This window comes from Pectinophora gossypiella, chromosome 1, assembly GCF_024362695.1.
Source record: "Pectinophora gossypiella chromosome 1, ilPecGoss1.1, whole genome shotgun sequence".
NCBI classification, from domain to species: Eukaryota; Metazoa; Arthropoda; class Insecta; order Lepidoptera; family Gelechiidae; genus Pectinophora; species Pectinophora gossypiella.
The window spans coordinates 17,201,105-17,223,544 of record NC_065404.1 but is presented as its reverse complement, the minus strand read 5'-3'; the positions used below and the strand labels follow the sequence as shown (position 1 = coordinate 17,223,544).

The 22,440-nt window shown below is 39.6% G+C and overlaps 3 protein-coding genes and 1 long non-coding RNA gene across 4 annotated transcripts in view; 1 reads left to right on the top strand and 3 right to left on the bottom strand.

Annotated features, from left to right (window-relative positions):
- Positions 1-1,073: 1,073 nt before the first annotated feature.
- On the bottom strand, positions 1,074-10,004 carry LOC126371074 (E3 ubiquitin-protein ligase PPP1R11-like). Its single transcript, XM_050016264.1, has 4 exons — positions 9,784-10,004; positions 6,065-6,185; positions 5,537-5,709; positions 1,074-2,644 (listed from the first exon to the last, which is right to left on the bottom strand). The coding sequence occupies exons 1-4, from the start codon at positions 9,862-9,864 to the stop codon at positions 2,546-2,548; spliced, it is 474 nt and encodes a 157-aa protein (XP_049872221.1). The 5' UTR covers positions 9,865-10,004; the 3' UTR covers positions 1,074-2,545.
- On the bottom strand, positions 4,033-5,514 carry LOC126371189 (uncharacterized). Its single transcript, XR_007566981.1, has 2 exons — positions 4,426-5,514; positions 4,033-4,182 (listed from the first exon to the last, which is right to left on the bottom strand). It is a non-coding gene; the product is annotated as an uncharacterized LOC126371189 (long non-coding RNA).
- LOC126370567 (succinate--hydroxymethylglutarate CoA-transferase) lies at positions 6,888-9,755 on the bottom strand. The gene is made up of 3 exons (XM_050015508.1): positions 9,358-9,755; positions 8,483-8,660; positions 6,888-8,185 (listed from the first exon to the last, which is right to left on the bottom strand). Exons 1-3 carry the CDS (start codon positions 9,656-9,658, stop codon positions 7,405-7,407), a joined length of 1,260 nt encoding a protein of 419 aa, XP_049871465.1. The 5' UTR covers positions 9,659-9,755; the 3' UTR covers positions 6,888-7,404.
- A 4,858-nt stretch (positions 10,005-14,862) lies between the features above and the next one.
- LOC126367521 (uncharacterized) overlaps positions 14,863-22,440 on the top strand; it is a 47,476-nt gene continuing 39,898 nt past the window's right edge. The window contains exons 1-5 of the mRNA XM_050011074.1: positions 14,863-14,949; positions 16,304-16,488; positions 21,030-21,204; positions 21,619-21,783; positions 22,276-22,422. Of these exons, the coding sequence (XP_049867031.1) occupies positions 14,863-14,949; positions 16,304-16,488; positions 21,030-21,204; positions 21,619-21,783; positions 22,276-22,422 (759 nt within the window). The remainder of the gene's footprint in view (positions 14,950-16,303; positions 16,489-21,029; positions 21,205-21,618; positions 21,784-22,275; positions 22,423-22,440) is intronic.

Genomic DNA, 22,440 nt, shown 5'->3' with positions numbered 1-22,440 from the left:
AGGTATACTCAATGACAAACCGCCATTGCTAGCCCTTTGATGACGTAAGTACCACTATCTCATGAAATTATCAAACACATCATGAAATGATCAATTCTACGATCTGTCCGTGACAGATATAACTTAAAATAAAATTAGGTGTCTGCAGGAAGTACTACTATTGTACATTTTAATCTATTAAATAAAAAACAGATTTAGAACAATTTAATTTATTACAACTGACTTACAAGTAATAAATACTTAAGGTTACGATAGAGTTACCATCTGATCACAATACGTGGAACGATATTGAGTTGTTCTAATTTTGCACACTATAATCTGAGCAGATGGTCACATTAAAGTAGGTGCACGGTACTAATTTTATTTTAAGTTTTACCTGTCACTTTCTTATCCGCCGAAAAGGAAAGGGACGGATGATTGACGGCTGTTAATTTTAAATTGAATGAGTGTATGAATGAATAACCCGGGCGTATCAAATAGGTTTCTCGCTGGTATAAAAACCCGTTTGAGGTGTACTATTAAAACCGTCGGGTTGGCCGACGTAATTTTTTTAGAGGGTTGTTCAAAATTTTTGCCTATCCCTTTCGTTTTCGGCGGATACGAAAATGACAGGTGTAACTTAAAATAAAAGTAGATGGTATTAGCACCAACGTTGCCTTATAGTGAAAAACAGGAGAGCGGCTTTAAAAAAAAACATTCGAATGTAATTTTTGTTAACTAAACCTTGCCAATTGTAGTGAAATCGATGTTTTGTTGATCTTCTATCGTGTGGGTTGTGAGCTGGATTACCAACCTCATCAACCCTGGTGTCAGGGTTAATATTCAGCCGCCAAAGGCCCCTGACATGACTCATGTAACGACTACGTACATCAGTAAGTAGTAACCGGGACCAACAGCTTAACGTGCCTTCCGAAGCACGGATAGTCTTACTTTCGGACAATCAAGTGATCAGCCTGTAATGTCCTAACCAAACTTTTGAAGATTTGTTGATAAAAGTGATAGAATGTGCTTTTTATCAAAAAGGCGCGGACGCGGTTTTCACTGTAAGGCAAAGGTAAATTAAATAAACAGACGCATAATATGTGGAATTATAATTGACGCTAAATTGACGTCTCGCAACTTATCTGCAACTTGCTGGGGATTGTACATCTTTGTAATATCAACCGTACATGAAAAGTAGGTACTTATCTGTAAATATTTTTATATACAGGGTGTTAGTGACATCGTTTATAATAAACGTTTCTTCCTTTCTTTCTAAAATACACATTGCTTGTAAAGTGGCTATGGGATTTAAGAAGCAGAAGAGCTATCATAGTTATCTGTTTGCAGGAGTAGTAGTAAGAGTGGGGTTGAACCGGCGACAGCGGTTCTCATACAAAATATGCGTTAGGGTCTTTCCAACTTTCTTCTATTCCGTGGTTATTGCTATGGAATATTATTGCTATACACATAAATGCTTGACTTATAAACTCCTGTTGTAATCATAATCATTGGTGGACAGGCCGGTATGTTAAGGAGGGGATACACTTGCCACGTAATATTTTTGTTTTATATAAGCCATTAATTAAAAACTTCTGTATTTGGGTGAATATCAAATTTCAAGTTTGGTGGCGAAATTTCATATTATTGTTTCGTGAAAAATTGGGTTCCGACATGAAAAAGATTCAAAAGGATCCTCGGTTCCGACGTGAAAAAGGATATAAAAAGGATCCTTTTTCATGTCGGAACCCAATTTTTCACGAAAAAATTATATGACAGTTCGCCACCAAACTTGGCACATTTTGATATTCACCCATTTCTTTGTTTCGATAACAAGTATGTATACTAGCTGGCTTAACATAACATAAATATCCATGAGAGAGGCATCATAGACTGTAATACAAGTATTTTTATACTTAGTCAGCTATGGTACCTACCTATTTATATCTGTGTCTAATACTAAGCTATGTTTAAGGAAAGAATTGTATCCACTGTTTTGACAACAAATTATTATTATTAAGTGTGCCAGCTACTTGCACGTATGGGGGACGTAAATCGCCGCTGGAGGAAATAAAAACACAGCATAACTTTTGTACCTCCGGAGTAGAGATGTAGGCAAAGGTATACTAATATACACACCCATTCCTCGCCAGCTATGTTTAGGACCCTTGTAATAGGGGCAGGCTAATTGCCACTGAAAACCACGTCATTTTAATTATTTGAGGAAATATGATTTCAAAATTCAACTTCATATTCGGTTTTATCCTATTTCCTTAAGCAGCGATTTTTGCTCACCACGAAGCCTTTATTCCCGAAGGCTCACTATTTATCCGCCACTGAAAGATATCGAAAAAAAAAAGATTTACAAGTGGCAAGTGTATTATCCCTTGGCCTTTCCAACCTTTTTCTTCTATTCCGTTGTTCTAGTCGGTTGCGACAATACAAGAGCACCCGGCCAGAATTAAGTAGAACAAGGAGTGTTATAATCAGAGGAACAGTTGCTCACTCACTCGATACATCCTAGAAATAGTGACCTAATAGGTCCAATAGAATACAGCATGTTTACTTAGGAGGTAGGGTCTTTCTTGTCGGGCGGCGAGGGCGCAGGCGCGGGCTCGGGCGCCGGCTGCAGCGCCACCGTCGTCGTCGGTTCCGGGGGCTCCTCCTGTCAAAAAATATATGGATATATGGATGTACGGTTACGAGCATCTATATGCATACATTTTGGTACAGTCATGAGCAATAGGTATAATGTACCCACTTTAGGACTCTGTCGCACTAACATATTTGACATTTAGTGAGACTTACAGTTCAATTTATCAAAAAAGTTAATGTGACATGGTACCAAAGTGTATACATGTTAATGCAAATTGCACTGTAAGTCTCTCGCTTCTCAAACCCCAGTACTGGTAGGCCAATGAGTTATTTATTTATCTTAAACCATTATAGACGGCGATACGGCGCACCACCTGTGACGTCGGTCTAACAGAAAGCTCGGTGAGGTGTGGGTACTTATTTCATCTTACGATGGTTCGAGGTTGCGATGATAACCTCTGATTACCCCAGCTGGGAACATAGTCATAAGCTTATAATTGTTTATAAGGAAAATAAAAAAATGGGGAAGAAAAATACTTGATGAAACCGGTTAGCGCGAGAATTCAAGATTTACAATTGCAGTGTATTTTTCCAAGTCGAAATAGAAAATGAGGATAACAACGAGAAGCTCAAATGTAGGTGGCAGCACTGTTGAGTGTTCCTTAATTTTGACAGCCATATTGGCCCCGATTCCTGCAGACACCTCCTAATTTTACTTTAAGTTAAACCTGTCATTTTCTTATCCACCGAAAAGGAAAGGGACGGATGATTGACAGCCAAAGACCTTGTATAGAATAGACGGAGCATATTTAAGACGAAAGAAAAACATAGGTTTTGTCTTTCGCACTCATATGAGCCGTCATAAGTTAAAAAGAGATAAATATACTATCGTCGGTACGTCTTTTGTACTCGCGTAGCGGGTTTGTTATAGAAACGTACCTAGTGTATATGTTTTTGTATCAAGACCACTAGTGCCGTTCCATGTTTTTATCGACATTATTATCGGCTAAATATTTCATGTTAGTCCAAGATCTAAAAATTTATACTTTACAAATTGAATGATTAATTAAATACAGAAATAACGACCTAGTATTCATATCTGGGTGGGTAGAACCACAAGTAAATTAGTTAAAACGATTTACTTGTTCAACGCAATTATCATCGACAAACTTGTTAAAGGTCAAGTTAACATTTCTGAATCTATGTCATTTCGCAAGGTGTTATGGCCGAGGAGGTCAGGATTGTTATAAATCACATACCTACCCCGGGAAGAACGCTTTGTTTTGTTTTCACTCTAAATCATGCTTGATTCACAAATATTTTATAACAATTAAATACACGTTTTCTACGTTTTTCATTGACTTGACCGGGAATCGAATCGGCTCTCGATACAAGAAGCAAACGACCTTCTAGTATATTTCGGGGATTATCTTAATGCGATTAAAGAATAAAAGCAAATACTTCTTTATAAGATTTTTATTCAATATAGTTAGAATACAATGACCACGAAGCACTGAACAATTCCGACTTTTGGTGATAAAAAAAAATATTTCCTCTTGTTCACTTTCTTTAGAAGTGTAGTGTCGGCTCTGGTCGTTATAACTTTACCTGCAAGAATGGCACATACTCGTATTAACGTGGAGCACACAAATACACAACCATTGCATGTTTACACATTGCACATAGAAGGAATAATCACAGGTACTTACAAAAATAGTTATTCATACTAATTATTTTGTGCAATAGAGAATATTTGTATTGTATTGAATTATTTTTTCCATGCTTATGTAGAATACAAAAACGAAATAGCTGCAAATTCATCTATAAACTTATAACTAAACTTAAACTCACCTTATGTGAGATATGTGAGTGAATATTGTTGGTACTGCATCTTTATGTAATATTTTTGTTTGGTATCCTGCTCGATAGAAAGCAAGATACATCGAAATGTAATTAGCACAGGCTCAAATAAGGAGAAGGCGTCCTTCAGAAGAGAGAATCATCTCGTTTCATGGTCTGAATCTAATTGTTTCTTAATTTCTTGTTTCGTAAATTAGGATATTTAGGAAATCTGGAAAATACAATATCTTTATGTAATATTCATCCAAATCGGAAACAGGTCGAAAAATAAATTAAACGTGAATAGAATAACACAACATGTAGATGTTACATTCAAACATAATATTATGTTATCGACATCAAAGGACAACACTACTTATAATACTTTGGGTACATGATCTGTCAAAGCTGATTAACGTAAAATGTGAAATCAATTATTTGTACAAATGTGACGGCTTTGCTGAAAATATGCGTCTGCATCGTGTTTAGGGCTCAATAAACTTTACAAAAACCAGACCAGGTAATGTATTTCTTGCACACAAACATGTATTATGTGGTCGTTAACTTACCCATGGTGAGACATAATTGGATCGTTCTCCATTATAACACCCATTCTACTCTCACAACCAATAGCTTCGCAAGCCATGGTTCATAATGAATAACTATTTCACAGATTTTTTATATAAAAAGTTAAAATAACGTCCCAAAACACCAAAAAACTAACGGCAGGTTTGGTATCCAGCTGGCTACCACAACATCTCAAAACGGTCAACACTGACGTTCTAGACAGCGGTGTTTGTCTATGTTTGTTTCTTTTTTTCACAGAGATTGTTGCCATAGGGAAGAAAGAGAGCTGTGATAGTTTGATCGTCACTCTAAAATATTATCTGTCTATTCTACACAAGGTCTTTGTTGACAGCTCTTAATTTTAGGAAGAATGAGTAAATGAATGAATAACCCGGGCTAATTAAAAAGGTATCTCGCTGGTATGCAACACGTTTGACGTGTGCTGTCAACTTAATTCTGTCGGGTTATTGGCCAATGTAAAATTTTTAGATCTGTCTTTATTTAGCAATCAGAATTTCATAATTTATCTTTGACCTAGGAAACTACCCAGTTATACCTGCATCTGGGAGACCTGCGTGCTGGTCCCAGGGCCGGCAGTGGACGCTTGTTGGTGCGTGTGCGTGTGCTTCTTGCGACGCTCCACGTGCCCGAAGCAGTGCTCGCACTCGTCAGAGTCTTCCTCCGACGAGGACTCGTCGAACTTCCGCGGCTTCTCGTATATGCAGCAGCCTGTGTCAATCAATCAATCAACGACATATACAAAGGACATAAACATACGAATAAAAACATAAGCACAATAGGCGGCCTTATTGCTAAACAGCAATTTCTGCCAGGCAACCTTAGGGTGAAAGAGGTTTATGCATTGGAGCACGGGATGGTGCAATAAACATATAATGATACCAACATAACTAAAAATAATAATAATAAATACCTACGCACACACAGACACACTCTGTCTGTCTCTCTCTTTCACACACAGACACACTATCTCTCTCTCTCTCTCTCTCACACACACACACACACACACACACACACACACACACACACACACACACACACACACAGAGTATCTTAAATCACTCACATTTCGACTTCTTCTTGTTCATGTTCTCATTGTCGACGGTGTCTTCCGTCCAGACTACCTTCTTGCGCTCCTGTGGCTTCGTCGGCCGCAGCGTGATCACTGCCACGGGCTCAGCAGGCTCCTGCAAGGAATAATACTACGTATAGAACGGCAATGCTCCGCTCCCCGCGGCTGAGCTAGGTTTACCTCACCCCCTTCGATCTTTCTTTGGCCTTCAATCGTATGGGCGTCAGACGTCACACCCACAGATGCGCGTGTACGCTAACGTCAATGTGTAGTGTCTGTGTAAAACTAAGTTGTTTGAAGTGTCTGTATGAACCACAGTTTATGATCGTGGCTGACTTTGCAAACTGACATATCTGCATTTTAAACTAATTTGTGCCTTATTGACAGTAGCAAAAGGTACAAATCAGATTCGCCACAATTCCAGATACATCTGTTAGCGACAATATATCTTAAGTTTAAGTTAGTTTTCGAATTCGAGTGCACATAAAGTTGCGAGGTGTGGTACAATAGCTTATTTGTAGTTTTATTTTAATTGCGTGGGACTTCAACTTTAGGGGAGTTTTTAAGTGGAATTTTCCATCGCAAACATACCTATTAGTATCTGCCCGGTACACCTACCATTTCGACTCACACCATCGACGTATCATTTCTTCATAAAACGAAACGTGTATACTCGTATATCATGCTTAAGCTTGACCTTCAACTTAAGGTGTAGTAAATGTAATAATTAATGAGAGTAAAAAATAAATACACAACATTAAAATATGTATACTTTTCGCCATATAAGGTCAGGTTCGGGACGAGTGAAACAGCCGAGTATCATCTCAAGACTCCTTTATTAATCGAAGCTATCTTAGTCATCATACATAACTTATAAATACATATACTACTACACTACAACAAATTCTTATTTACATACATTACGTAAATTCATCTCTTATCAAATATTTTATATAATGATATTGCTTCTTTATTCTTAAACAAATACATACTCTCATATCACTGATAAGGAATGACACAGTCAAGTACCTATGTTTCTTTGAAATGGAATGATATAAAGATTACAAAAAATAAAATAGGGTAGTTTCCAACTAGTCGAATCAGTTACTTTTTACTAAACATCAAAACACTAAAATATTAAGGAATTTGTATGAAAAGTACACTGTGACGCCATAGAAAAACGTGATAAAATGTCGGATTTATTACTTTTATCTTGATTAAAATTCATAAAAAAATATTTTCGGCAGTTTTAATTCAGTACTTAGATACCTATTTAGGAATCAGAATTTCATAATTTATCTTTGACTGAGGATACTACCCAATTGTTAGAAAAATCATTGTACAACTTTATTTTGGAATAATTCCTCGATTTTACGATCGCTGTAGCCTAGGAAATTTGAGAGGACATCTTTCGTGTGTTGTCCTAAAGTGGGAGGCGCAGACCTCGCGTAGTTGCCGCCCTCGCTGTACACCGTCGGAGGGCCCACCACCTTCACAGACCCTGCCATGGGATGAGGCAGTTCCTTCACCAGCCCTATAGCTTTAACATGTTCATCTTCAAAAACATCCTTCATAGTATTCACCGGTCCATTGGGGAAGGACGCGTTTTTGAATACCTCTGCCCATTCTTTCTTCGTCTTCGTTTCAATAACTTCACTCAAAATTTCGATCAATGCATCACGGTTTACAACTCGAGTAGAGTTGTCTGTGAACCGTTCATCATTTAATAATTCTTCTTTATTAATCAATCTGCACAAATCAGCAAATTGAGCATTGGAACCAGCGCCAATCACCATTTGCCCGTCTTTAGTTTTGAAGGCCTGATAAGGCACCAGATTAGCGTGTTGTGTGCCCCACCTTTTGCCTTCTATGCCACAGTTTAAGTAGATAGTCGCAACATTTATCATGCTGCTTATCTGTGTAGAAAGGAGATCGCAATCTATTTTCTGTCCTTTGCCAGTCTTCTGACGGTGGTACAATGCAGCCATGATGGCGCCGAAAGCATGTATACCGGTGGTGACGTCGGTGATGGCAACACCAACCTTCACTGGGTTGCCATTTTTCTCACCAGTGACGTTGATCAACCCTCCCATAGCCGCCGCCATTACATCATAGCTGAAAATTTATGAATACTCAGATTTTATACCATACAAACAAGTATAAGATGCACAAAAACTGACATGTGAAATTAAGGCACTAGGTAGGTAGTGTGGACACAAAAACAGTATACTCTTAAAAAAGAAGCAAAAAAGCTCTTCAAGGTCGGCTCACATGGGCAACACCCCTAGTGCTGCAAATGTCCATCTAGGCGATAAATATTTGGAAGCAATAACAAAAGTTACGCCATTTTGGACTCAGTTTCTGTGGAACATTAAGTACTTTATTTTCATTACGTAATTTAGCTCCTCTTACCCAGGCTTTTTAGAATAGGGCCCTTTGCTTCCGAACCCCGTGATGGCGCAGTAAACTAGCCGAGGGTTTATTTCACTCAGTTTCTCGTACCCAACTTGCATGCTGTCCAGCTTTCCCGGTATGAAGTTCTCTACCATTACATCACTTTTGGTTGCCAAGTCGTACATTATTTTTTTACCTGAAATTTGTTTACTTTTTTATTACAATAATTTATATTTGGAATTATATGATAATATACAGAATAAATAAAATAAATATGATCAAATAAAATATGATTATTTCAAAATGTTTTAAGACAAGGACATGTTGTGCAATCGAATTACTCTTTTTCTCAGTGTATGCTCCATACCACCTTTGGGTGATGTGCTATCTAACAGTATATAATAAATATAATAAATAGAGAATATAATAAATAAACTATTTTTATAAAAAATAATGTATGAAACAATTTTTTCAGTTTCAGTTTACTAATAATAATAAGTCAAAAATTTATTTCATGTTTCTCTGAATATTAGGTTAGCATACCAAATACTGTGGGGGATGATTCAGACCATGATTCTGAGTTAATTTTAAGTGGAATTTTCCACATGAATCAAGAGCCATCCCCCTCAGTATCTGCCTGGTTTGGGAACCTCTGTTCATTTGGATATATTTTTAATATAAGTACCCATCCTATTTTATGTGCCTCACTGTATTGTTTTCTGGTAATAAAAACATTTTTCATTTTCATTTCATTCGGTATGGTGTCACTAACCACCTGTATATTGAAAATAATGCTAATGTTTAGCATACAGTGAATTCGTGACAACAGTATTTACATGATCATGTTGATTACTTTACCATTAAACTTTGGACAATATGTTAAAGGGACTTACCATCATCTGCCTTCAGATCTAAACAGATACTCTTCTTGTTCCTATTTACAGCTTGGAAGTAGAAAGAATCCTTCGTACCGCTGATAAAAGGGGGGCCCCATTTCCGAGCCTCATCACCGTCTAAGCTCTCAACTTTAATGACGTTGGCCCCGAGGTCACCAAGCATCATTGAACAAAAGGGCCCCGCTATGACCCTAGTCAAGTCAATGACGTTCACATCGCTCAATAAACCCGGCAAGTTGGTGGAATACGCTCTATAAAGAGGCTTGTAAACACAGCAAATCTTTCGAGTAACTTCCATGGTGGAACTATTGAGAATAATGCTGGTATCGCGTTACGGCAGTTATCAATGAATATGCAGTATTTAACGTGTCAAATACAAAAGATAAGAAGTAATAATAAATAAGGCAAGTGTATGGTTCGTACCTCTTGCAGTTGGGGGGGGATTGTGGCGACCGCGCTTGTAGTCGCCATCTCATCAGTCAACACTCGCTGACGCTCTCCCATCAAAATCAGCTAGCAGCCAAGTGTCTTCTCATTATCCACTCACAGATTAACAAGTAAACTGACCGCTGAACACGGTAAACGTTCAGATTTTTTCACTTTCGGCAAACGAACGATGTTTTTCGAACTCGAAAAGTCAATGTCAAAATGACATACCGAAAATGACGTCACTTTTTTTTTGTTTTCCCCGAAGGGCAGGGCAATGGGAACTATGCCCATACAGCCATGTCTTATGTATTTTTTTCTTGATGATGATTAATGAAATGATGAAAGATTATGACAATGAATGATGAAATCTAAGCCCCCACCCTCAGAGTAGACTCCTACTCTGAACCCCAAACGAATTAACTCAAAAGTCCGCATAAACTTTCGAGTTATGAAGTAGCTTGTTGGCATGAAGCGAAAATAAATAGGTGTACTTTGTTTATTGAATACGAATGACGTCACAATGATGTTTCCATTATTACGTTCCGTTCCCAGCTCAGGTTCCCAGGTATTGGTCTTTGCCCAGGTACCTTTTATTAAAATTAAACCTTTTTACAAGCCAACTTCAAGGTCGGTCGTCCACCTCAAAACCCACACGATAGAAGAAGATTATAACGTTCAGTTTGGAAAACGAAAACTTTCTCGTTATTTATTATACCATTCTGGATTTTAACATTTCGAGCAATTACTTTGATAGTAATACTTGCTTGTAATACTTTAGCAGGCGTTTTGACTAATGTGCCTGTTTTGCTTTACAGCAAGGTTTCTGTTAAACTCAAAACATGCTCAAACCGTGACTGCAATGCATATATTCGACGTCATCGTCTTGTCTATTTTATCGCACCAATAAATCGTTCTAAGACATCCTAAGTTCCCGGTTTACCTATCCTGTTATCAGGCTATTATTTATTTATGTGTGACTCCAAAATAACTACAATAAATACATGCATAAGGTCACGACTATATCCCAATTGGGATAGTCAGAGGTACATCGCAAGATGCAGTAAGTACCCACACCTCACCGACCTTTCTGTTTTCGTTAGACCAACGTGATAGGTGGTGAGCCGTATCCGGTCTATAATAATATTAATCTGTGCCCAAAACCTGGTTATGCCACCAGTTCTACAAAGCAGTTGTGCCGCGGGTCACTCATACATATGTTTCTTAAGTAGGTAACTTGTGGGAAAATAAGTAACTACTTAGTACTTACGTTACCTATACCTAAGATTTTTTGGCATAGCAATACATAGCACAAAAATAGTGCACGCGTCATAGAAATCTCGGAAAAACTACAGAATAATTCCAGTAAGAAACATAATTTAACAAATGTGACGGATAATAAAAATGGTTATTTTAAATACATATATTTTCTACAGCAAAACGCTCGTTTTATGTTGGACGGTTTTAACATCCGTAGTTTTTTATTATTCAATCACCGACTCTAAATATACTCGTAAGTGTTTGTACTCGAGTTTTTGGATTTATTCCAGAAGAAAAACCGCGTAAACATTTTGCCCGACGACTTGACAGTTGGAAATGAAAATAAAAGACAGACGTATGCGACTTTCCACACGACGCGATTCGATATAAAATAGGGTATTTGACTGGGTCAAAGATAAATTATAAAATGCTAATTTAGAAATAGAAGTCCGTCTAAGTTGATGAAAAATCAATCTCATTTTACTTTTCGACATATTTTCGAATTTTATTTATGAATTAAGCGACAAAGAGAACTACATTTGACCGCTTATATTGATGACGTCACAGGACAGTTTTTCCATACAAACTCCAAACAAAACTTTTGTTTTGACGTTTCGTCTTCTTCTTCTATCGTGTGGATTGAGAGGTACATTACCAACCTCATCAACCCTGGTGTCAGGGTTATTATTGAGCCGCCAAAGGCCCCTGACATGGCTCATGTAACGACTACTTACTTACATCATTAAGTAGTAACCGGGACCAACGGCTTAACGTGCCTTCCGAAGCACGGATCATCTTACTTTTTGGACAATCAGGTGATCAGCCTGTAATGTCCTAACCAAACTAGGGATCACAAAGTGATTTTTGTGATATGTCCCCACCGGGATTCGAACCCGGGACCTCCGGATCGTGAGCCCAACGCTCAACCACTGGACCACGGAGGTCGTCCGTCACCGACGTTTCGTAAAAAAGTATCTCATTTGACTAGGTCAAGTAGCCTATTGCATCGAATTGCTGATATCGGTCGATATCACATAATAACTAAGCGACCTAAGAAAATTACTGGACGAATCGACGTGTAAGTATGTTAACTCGGCCTGCATTGCTGTAAGGTTTGCCAAGGTTTAGATTAAATAAAAAAATAATAATATTTGTTCTAAAAAGCGCGTTATTTAAAATTTGAACTTGGAACATTACCATTTAGAATTAGAAACCTTATACTTTATACCAACTATAACATAATCTAAACTGCGTTTCGGAGGTATGATTGGGCTGTTTTTCCCTTCGCGGGTTGGAAAATCAAACAGGGAATCGCTTCTAGAAGAAACTACCAGAACTGTCAAATATTCAGTTTAGGTTATCGCACCCCGTGAAAATGTGATAAGTAACTAATAACGCTAGGGAGATCGCAAATGCGTACTTACGTAATAAATTCGTATGATTTGGCGATATTTCTTTTAGGCGCGATGCGACACAAAATTACATTGACAATGCGATAACGCATAAATCGCTAAACGGAAATTACTTAAGTTAATAGTAGCCGAGATCGACTGCTAAACGTGCCCTTCGAAACGTCTTGAGTATTGTTTTTCTTGCAGGTAGTTCGAATGAATTCTAGTCGTCAATCGATTTGATATCGCACGATTGTCGACGCGCCGTGAGGGAGGTTCATTATGTGGAGGGACGAACAAAGTGCGACGATCTCTTACGTTTATTTACGCGTTTATTTATAACTCTAAATAAAAAAAAAAAGCATTTGGAATGCGATGAAGGTGTTACTGAACTGCGGTGTTGTTTTAAAATGCTGTCTTGTAGAATTATCTAATGTACCTACTTACTTAGGTACTTACCCTTTACTTTAGGCATTGATGTATGTTATCTCTTTTTTTTTTGACGTGACTTATTGTAGATTTGGTGCCTATTTGGTGCAGATGGCATTAATTACTTGGCCGGACAAATGTGGAGCGCTGAAGGCTCTCTGGGCGCCATCCCACTCGCGTCAGACAGAGTACTGCAGGGCGGAAGGGGCAAGTCGCAAGGACTGTAACCTGGAATCTGACAGAGGGCAGCAGTAACTGTCGGTACTATTCAGAGGTGGAGGACTGGAGTCCCAGTACGGCTTCCAAAAAAACCACTCCTGGCGCCACCCCACTCGCGTCAGACAGAGTACTGCGGGGCGGAAGGTAAGAGGGAAACCACTGTCCTATTTTCCCTTAAAAAAGTAGCATGGAGAATGCTGCACCGACAAGAGCGTGGCTCTTAAATTAGTGATGATGTACCTACCTACCTGACGACCCGTTAAACTTGACACGAATTTTCCCAAGTGACAGTTTCAGGTCAGCCGCTGAAAACTCACTGAAAACACTTTGTCAACGACGCGTGAGTCGCGTGACAGATGAATTTTAAAATTAATGATGACGTTTATTTATGAACGCACTGACTGATGAGCTTGGGCTAACTATGCGGGTTCTTTCTCTCTCTTCTAATCCTAGTGTTATCCCATGCTTGGATGTACGGCTCCAGCATAAAATAAGGAGTAACAAATAAATAAATAAAATCTTTATTCCAAATAACCATAGACTCATATGTGTAAGTAAATGACTTTTCTATATAAAATAAAAAGAACACATCAATATCAAAAACTTATAATGTATTTGGGCGGGTGTAGCCCACTGCAGTGCCGCAAATAGGAACTTTCGTCCCCAATCGAACAGAGAGCAGAGACGGCTGTCCGTTCGCGGCGCACGACGCCATCGACGCCCGCAGCCACGAACATCCCAGATGCGCTAAAGAAACGAAGCAGCCCCATCAACACCTGGAACGTTACCGATAATACTACGAATAGAACGGCATCTCTCCGCTCCCCACCAACGGCTGAGCTAGGTTTACCTCACCCCCCTTCGGTCTTACTTTAGTCTTCAATCATATATGGCGTCTGACGTCGCACACACAGATGCGCGTGTACGATAACGTCAATGTGTAGCGTCGTCTAAAACGAGATTGCTAGGAGGAAAGTACTTTAAATCCGTTTTTCGTTTGAATAAACCGTGCTAAACTTTTTTTATATGATGTTTCTGATTTTAAATAATATAAAAAAATACTCATGCATAATTAAAATTATCGAAATCCGACTTGCGCCTAGCAAAGAAGTTAGGAAGCTTCAGCTTTAAAATTGATCTATCTACTACTCAAATACAGTATTATGGAATCTATTCAGTAACACGATGTCATAAGAACACTAACCTTTATGGAGAAGATGATAGAGAAGCAACTTGTTCAAATACAGAATACTTATTTTGACATCAGACCTTGATTTGACAGTCTGTATAAAATAAATATTATTCTATTTACGAGGTCTCTGAATTTAGTATCTGATTGAGCTGAATATTGTATAAGTTTTATTAAGTTAATAGTTCAAACCTAATATGTTCAGCTACGCGGGCGTGCCCTAAGAGGCACTGAGTTGGTTTTTATATAGTTTTAATATAATAATAAAGTAAAAATGTCTGTCTCTCACGCTCGAGCCAGTAGGATCGCCAGCAGTTGTCCTAAGGACTTCGACTTTCAGTATTTTGTCTACCAGAATGAGGTGAGCTTTGGGGTACCATCGGGGGCTTCGATCAATAGACGCAGCGAATGCTGTCCACGCAGACGTATCACATGAGTCTTGTCAGGGGTCTATGGTGGATCAGTACGCCCGGGACTCCACCAAAACGGAGACGACACGAGCGGAGAGGAGACGTTTTTTAAACAACCAATAGAATTGCGTTATTATATCAGCTGCAGTGAAGATCGCTGCGGAGATGTAATATTTGCATGGCTCGATGGAAGCGGAGACCTCACAAGGTATGCGTGGACGACGCACAGCAGAGACAAGAGATATATGAGTGGTGTGCAGTGCTAGTCAGTACTTGCTACTCGCAAGGCTAGTCAGTACACATCTCTGCTACACAGTACGCATTTCCGCACAGCTTCGGTGGATTCACCTGAGCTGAAAAACATCTCTTCTCGCACAGCATACGGTATACATCTCCGCTTTGGGGGAGTCCCGGCCTAATAAGTCTCACCAGGGGCCTTATTTTTGAATCGCTCGCCTTCAAATCACGTTCGAAAATCTATACCCATTTCACGTAGCACATAACTTGTTATTTGCAAGATGAGACATGTATAATATGGTTTCGCACGTGAGTTGAAGGCGTGCGGTTCAAAAATAAGGCCCCAGGCTTGATTTGATGCAGTTGGTCAACGCATAATCAACTCAGAACTTCGCACATAAGTACGTAAATAGCCTACAGACATAAATCAACCGGAGGGGGTATAGAGCATACAAAACTACGCTGGTCCACAGCGGGTTGGCGGAGGTGTTTGGGCTAAGATGTAGGTTACCTTACCTAGACAAATGGTTTTTCCCAAAAGTTACGCTAAGTTAAGTTAGTTCCCTCGGCAGTATCCCTCAGCGTTACAGCTTCCGATGTGGTAGTAGTCTTACAGCTAGTTGTTTTTTTGTGTTGCCTACTAATCTCTACCAAAAGTGACTGCAACCTTTTTGTCTGATTATATAAGGCTGTATGTGTTTATGTATATAAGGCTCTGCCACCCAATTAGGAATTAGGGTCTAAGTTCATATCTACATGTATATTTGTTAATACTAAATATACATTATACATTTGGGATAGAGAAATAACACGGGATATGTATGGGACGTAGGTAAGGCGGTTTTAAAAAGTAAGAGAGGCGAGTCTAGTCTATGGTGCGATGTCGGTTGGGTCAGAGGACTTTGTTAAAATAGACCACGACGACGGTGGAGGGACGAGCTGGATGCCTTCCGGCACACCTGGCGGAACGATGCCCAAGACAGGGAGGGTTGGAAAGAGATGGGGAAGGCCTTTGCCCAGCAGCCTTTGCCCAGCAGTGGGACATTAGACACACAATTCTCTCTCTCTATTTAAGAGCTGCGCTCTTGTCGGTGGAGTAACCGCCATTCCTCTCTTCTTCCCGCCAAAACCTTCACCTCCCGATACGACACGACCTTCTTTTTTATTTGTTTCATAAATGTTATCCTAGGTCTACCCCTTCCTCTCTTCCCTTCAATTTTTCCTTCTATAATGTTTGTTATAAATGAATCGTGTCGTATCAGGTGGCCAATCATATTTCCTCTCCGGTTCTCTATAGACACACAATTAGGCTACAGAAAAAAAGTAAAGATATTTAAAATATCCCGTGTTATTTCTATATCCCACATACATTTCCCCAAAAGGGCCCATACCCGATGTGGATGACAACGGACCGCTTGTTCGTGTTCCTGTACGACCTGCCCGACACGGTGGCGTGGAATGGCGTGATGTGTATCCTGACGATGGGGTGTGTCATCATGGTCTCCATGGACATCGTCACCGCATTCTCGTTCTTCGACATACCGGTCAGCCTCGCCATCGATATCGGGTAACTAGTTAATAAAGGTCAGAAAATTCTTACAAATTGTTCCGGCCAAGAAGTGAATCCGGCCAAGTAGTTGATGCCATCCGGCCAAGTAGTTAATGCCATCCGGCCAAATAGGTAATGCCATCCGGCCAAGTAGTTAATGCCATCCGGCCAAGTAGTTAATGCCATCCGGCCAAGTAGTTAATGCATCTGCGGCAAATCTACAATAATTCACGTCACACACATCACGTATCACAAAAATCACTTTGTGATCCCTAGTTTGGTTAAGACATTACAGGCTGATCACCTGATGGTCCGAAAGTAAGATGCTTTGTGCTTCGGAAGGCACGTTAAGCTGTTGATCCCGGTTACTACTTACTGTTGTAAGTAAGTAGTCATTACATGAGCCATGTCAGGGGCCTTTGGCGGTTCAATAGTAACCCTGACACCAGGGTTGATGGGTTTGGTAATTCACCTCACAACCCACACGATACAAGGACTATTTTCATGACTCACTCAGCAGGGTCCAGACAATAGGTGTAGGTACCACCACCACCAACCACAAACCATCATTTCGACGATTATCCTTTTTGCCTTTTTTAATATTGTTTTTTGAAAATTTAAAATTTTGTTATTGTCTTGTGTTGGTGTGTAGCGTCCTTTTATAATAAACAATTTCTATAATTAGGTAGGTACTGTAGACGACAGGTCGACATGGCAATTCTCTAGTGACGTGACGTTTTCAATATCGATATATTTTTATTATGTATGTAACAAAATGTGAATAAAATAATACCACGTTTTCATTTAAGTTAATATTTATTCATCTGAATCATCTAACGTATCGCTACAAAAACTTAAAGAATCTTCGTCACTGGTATCTCCGACTTTTATAATAAAATCTTCCATTTCATTTTCCATTCCCATGTCTTTTTCCCAATATTCATTTTCAAGGTTAGGTCACAATAGTAATAAATTATGTGAGCGAGATTATAATCGACAAACGCGGTCGATACGGACTCGTGCGTCACTAAGACTAAGACGCCGCGGGGACTGTGCGGGTGTGCGGGGAGACCCCGCCTCCGCGGCTCACCTCATGCCCCGATTGCCATGTCGACCTGTCGTCAACTATAGGAAGGTGTTTTTAAATATTGTTTACAAATGTATAATTAGGTGTGATCTTATGTTCTCTTCTGATGAGTGCTAGAAAGAGCTTCCCACGTTTATAACTGTAAAATTAAAACGGAGTTTGAGTCTGCCGCATAATCTAGAGGATTGAAACATTAAATTACCTATGCGTTTAAATAATTGTCAACTTTCTTGATTCACCTAACCTTTTTTTACACACCTAATTTATCATCTTATCCTAAGGTACAACCTACTGTATGGACTCTACGCAGCCTCTCACGTGTATCGCGACCTCTACAGCCTTAAGCACGGCAATTACGTATTCAAAAAGGCTACTTTTGGTAAGTTTATCATTTGGCGCTGATTCCGACTAATTTATAAGTTGTCTTTTTCTTATCATCTGAAAAGTAAAGCGACGAATAATCGACCTCGTAAAAGGGAGATAGAGCATTATCACGTTGAACCTGAAGATTTGTCAAGTTCGGTTTTTTACGGAAGGGACTGCCTGTCTGACCGTCCAACCCGTGAAGGGGAAAATCAACCGAATCGCATTTCTTGGGAATGTTGGTTTCCTCAAGATGTTTTCCTTCACCACTGAGCACATAATCATTTACGATCTAAACATGAATTCGAAAATCATAAGTTCAGCCCCAATTCGAACCTACAGGGACAGTCAATCATTCTTCCAACTGGGTTTCCATAGCGCTGAGTAAATGACAGTTCTGAGTGGGTGACAGAATATGGAGCAGGAAAGTGCAATTCAAACCGCCTTATTACAAAAACACTTCCTAGGTAAGTATGTCCCACCCTCCACCAATCATCACTTACCATCAGGTAAGATTGTGGTCAAACGCTTGCCTAACATTCATAAAATGTGATTATATCAGGGGCCTTTGGCGACTCAATAGTAACCCTGGCACCAGGGTTGATGAGGCTGGTATTCCACCTCACAACCCACACGATAAGAAGATTCTACTTATACTTGCAGTGCGGTATACCGTGGACGTACTAACGTACTCCCACTACATAACGGGGTTGATAGAAGTGGGAGATCCGTACCAGTACTATACCCAGATTGCCTGTTACTATGCACGCTTTCACGGACCTCTCTCTTTTCTTTGTAAGTATAGTTTAGTTAGTGCAGTTGGGTCGATCAGTTATTGACGGCGATACGGCTATCCTATACAGGATGTTAGTGACATCGTAACGAAAACTTTAAGGGATGAATCAGACTATGATTCTGAGCTGATAACAAGTGGAATTTTCCGTCGCAAAAGTATGGAACTGAAAATAATTAAAAAAGACACAAAAATTTTCTTGAATTTTCCGAAAGGAAATTCCACTTGATATCAACTCAGAATCATGGTCTGAACCATCCCCCTCAGTATTCGTTACGATGTCACTAACAACCTGTATATGATAGCCGTATCGTCGTCGTTAGTGGATTTTTTAAATTATTTTCAATTCTATAGAATTTTGCGATGGAAAATTCCACTTAATATTAACTCAGAATCATGATCAGAATCATCCCCCTGAGTATTCAATCAGTATTCGATACGGTGTCATTAACATCCTCATTATTGTTTTAAGTTTACGCGGTTATTATCATAATTAAAGCACATAATAACGGGTTCTTCTTAAATGAGCAATAAGGCCGCCCAAATTGTACTGTATTCATGTGTTATGTCTGATTGTTGAAATTCTAGTTCAATAAATGCAATAAAGTATATTTGATTTGATTTGATTTGATTCTTACTCAAATGGGGATATGAGACTCCCGATATTTCGACACTGTTGCAAGTGCCATGATCACGGGATGACTCGCGGTAACGCGGTAAGAACCCGTTATTATGTGCTTTAATTAAAATGTTATTTCTTGTATTAAAAGGGTTCTCACCATTTTCAGGGGCTTTGATGGATTATAATTTGAGAGGAAATATATTGGGCACAATCTGTAAATACTTTTATTTTTTCATCTTAATTCGAATTATAGTCACCAATGTTGGCATTTGGTCTGGTCGGATCGATGTGAGTATTGTTCCTTCCTATTGTTGTTTTGTACGTTGTATTTTATTTATTTCAGTAAGTATTTACTTGTTTTGTCTGTGTAAGTATAATCTATATTATATATTATTATAGTTTCCCCAAAACGTAGACCCACGTCATCAAACAAATGAATACACGCAGCTAAAATGCGCCGCGTTCCCGCGCAGTATTGCCAAAGAAACCTGGGGGGTTAAAATGGCCACATCGAAGCAATTCATCTAAGAAAGCAATATTGCAATTTGACATTTGCGCATATAAAAGTAAGGGCGCAATGCAAACAGATATCAAAAAGCAATATTGCTTTCTTAGATGAATTGCTTCGATGTGGCCATTTTAAGCCCCCTGTTAACCAATACTACCTTTTTGTTTTCAGGCAAGCGGCTATAGGCTGCTTCCAGACTGGATGAACAAAAGCCTACGAGCAAAATCGTTCTTCCGAGCATTCTATCTTTATTACAAATACTTAATGCCTATTGGGTATCTACTGAATATTTATTTAGCTAAGTGTAGGAAGTAGGAAATTTGGTTTTTATTTTAGTTATTACTAGCAATAACGTGAACACACGTTAAGTCGTTGGTCCCGGGCTACGACCCCAAACTCCAACAACCCATAGTGAAGCAGTATAGAGTATGCTCCATACTCCCTCAGGTTGATTGAGGAGAGGCCCGTTCGCGGTAACGACGTATGTAGGTTGTTTATGTTATGTCCTAGCAATTCACCTCGGCTTCGCACGGGTAGTGTTTTATGTGAATTATCAGTCTGATAGCTTTAAAAATAAAATATCTCTACACTATCTTACACCCCCTATTTCACCTTTTTGTTGTTTAGCTTAAATAATGAGTATTTTCTAGTAATTTAGAATTAAAACTATACATAGAAAGTTTCGTACAGACTCCTACAACTTGTGGTTTCTGATATTTCACGATGTCCTCTCGCTTTTATACAGAGTGACCCAAAGGTTGACGTTCAAAACGAAACATTACATAGGGTGTCTCATTGGCTACCAGAAAAACCCCCGTGTATGTAAGAACATCCAATGTATACAGATGTGATGCGCAATAGCGGTGTTAGGGTAGGGCGCGGTTGGGCGATTGACCAGGGCGCCGCCGTAAAAAAGGGGCGCCGCAGCCTGCAAAAGAGATGCTAAAACGATAGCTGATAGAAAGGCCAGAAAAGTAAAATTTAAAAATTTAATTATTTTTTTCTAATAAGTTGTTATTATTTATAACAAATAATTATGTATTTTAATTGTTTTATATGCTTTCTCTTTTTTTGCATGGGTTTGAATTGCAGTTGGAGGGCGCCGTAGAAATCTCGCCCAGGGCACAGGTAGTGTTTAAACCGGCACTGGTGATGCGCTGTGTTATGTTATGTTTGTTATTTTCAGCCCCGACACATACCCAACTAACGATATGGAACGTGTCCTGGCCATCTGCCTGATGATAACTGGCACCCTGATAGTGACTGGCGTGTGTATAGCCTCCTTGGCACTTATCATTGGCATCTATTTGGCCCCCGAAGAACAGTTCCGCTCAAGATTTCGCATCATCATGAATGAAATGGTGAGTCAGGTCATATAATATTTAAAAACAGGTGGTTAGTCTTCACCCTGGTGTCACGATTATTACTGAGCCGCCAAAGACCCCTGACATGGTTCACGTAACGACACTTATTTACATCAGTAAGTAGTAACCGGGACCAACGGCTTAATGTGCCTTCCGAAACACGGATCATCTTACTTTCGGACAATCAGGTGATCAGCCTGTAATGTCACCAAAATCCTACACACAGTGATTTTAGTGATATGTCCCCACCGGGATTTGAACCCGGGACTCCTGGTTCATGAGCCCAACGCTCAACCACTGGACCACGGAGGCCGTTAGGGTGTTAGTGACACCCCGTAAGTACCCAATATTCAGTTGAGAATTTTTCCGTTGGTTATTTTAGACTACTCGTATTTGGTGTGCTGTTTCCAGACAGACACCCACGTGCCGGTGCTCATGAAGGAGAAGGTAGAGACGTTCTACAGAATGTACTGGCACAAGCAGAAGGCAGTGTCGAGCACCGACCTGCTGCCGATGTTCCCGTCATCACTTTCCTCGGCTATATTTACTGACATTTACTTTGAGGCGCTACAAAAGGTAGGATTTTAATTCCAATGTGGTCATCTGTTATTGGTAGGTAAGTGATAATGTAGCGTAAGAAGGGACGTCTTTACACTCATGCACTCTAGGTGCATAGGCATTGCTTTGGTGACTGTATGATAAAATAATATTTTGGATATACAAATAGCAAGATACTATACCTGTCCTTCGCATCATAAAGAAAGTGAGGAAGCATTTCGTGCAACATTGATTATTTTTCCACGACAAAAGGATGAAGTGCCTGCCGAGTCGTGCCGATATCTGTTTGTCCGGAGAAGTTTTAGATCACCCTGTGATTTTTGTAATATGTCCCCGCTGGGATTTGAACCCGAGACCTCCAGATCCTGAGTCCGACGCTTAACCACTGGAGCATGGAGGCCGTGGAAGCCTCGCTTTAGCATGAGTCATAAGTCTTCTCCGCACATCCCCATAGAAATAGATCTCAGTTTCATACGCCTTTAGGAAACTAATTGGCAATTGCTTCCACAGAGTCGAGTCCTGTGTGACCTGTCGTATTCGTTCTTGGCCGAGACAGCCAAGTACATGAAAACTATCAACTACATACCTGGGGACACCATCATCAAACGCAACTCCAGCAAGTCTGACATCATCTACATCTCCTATGGTGATGTCGAGGTGAGGGATACAGCAGGA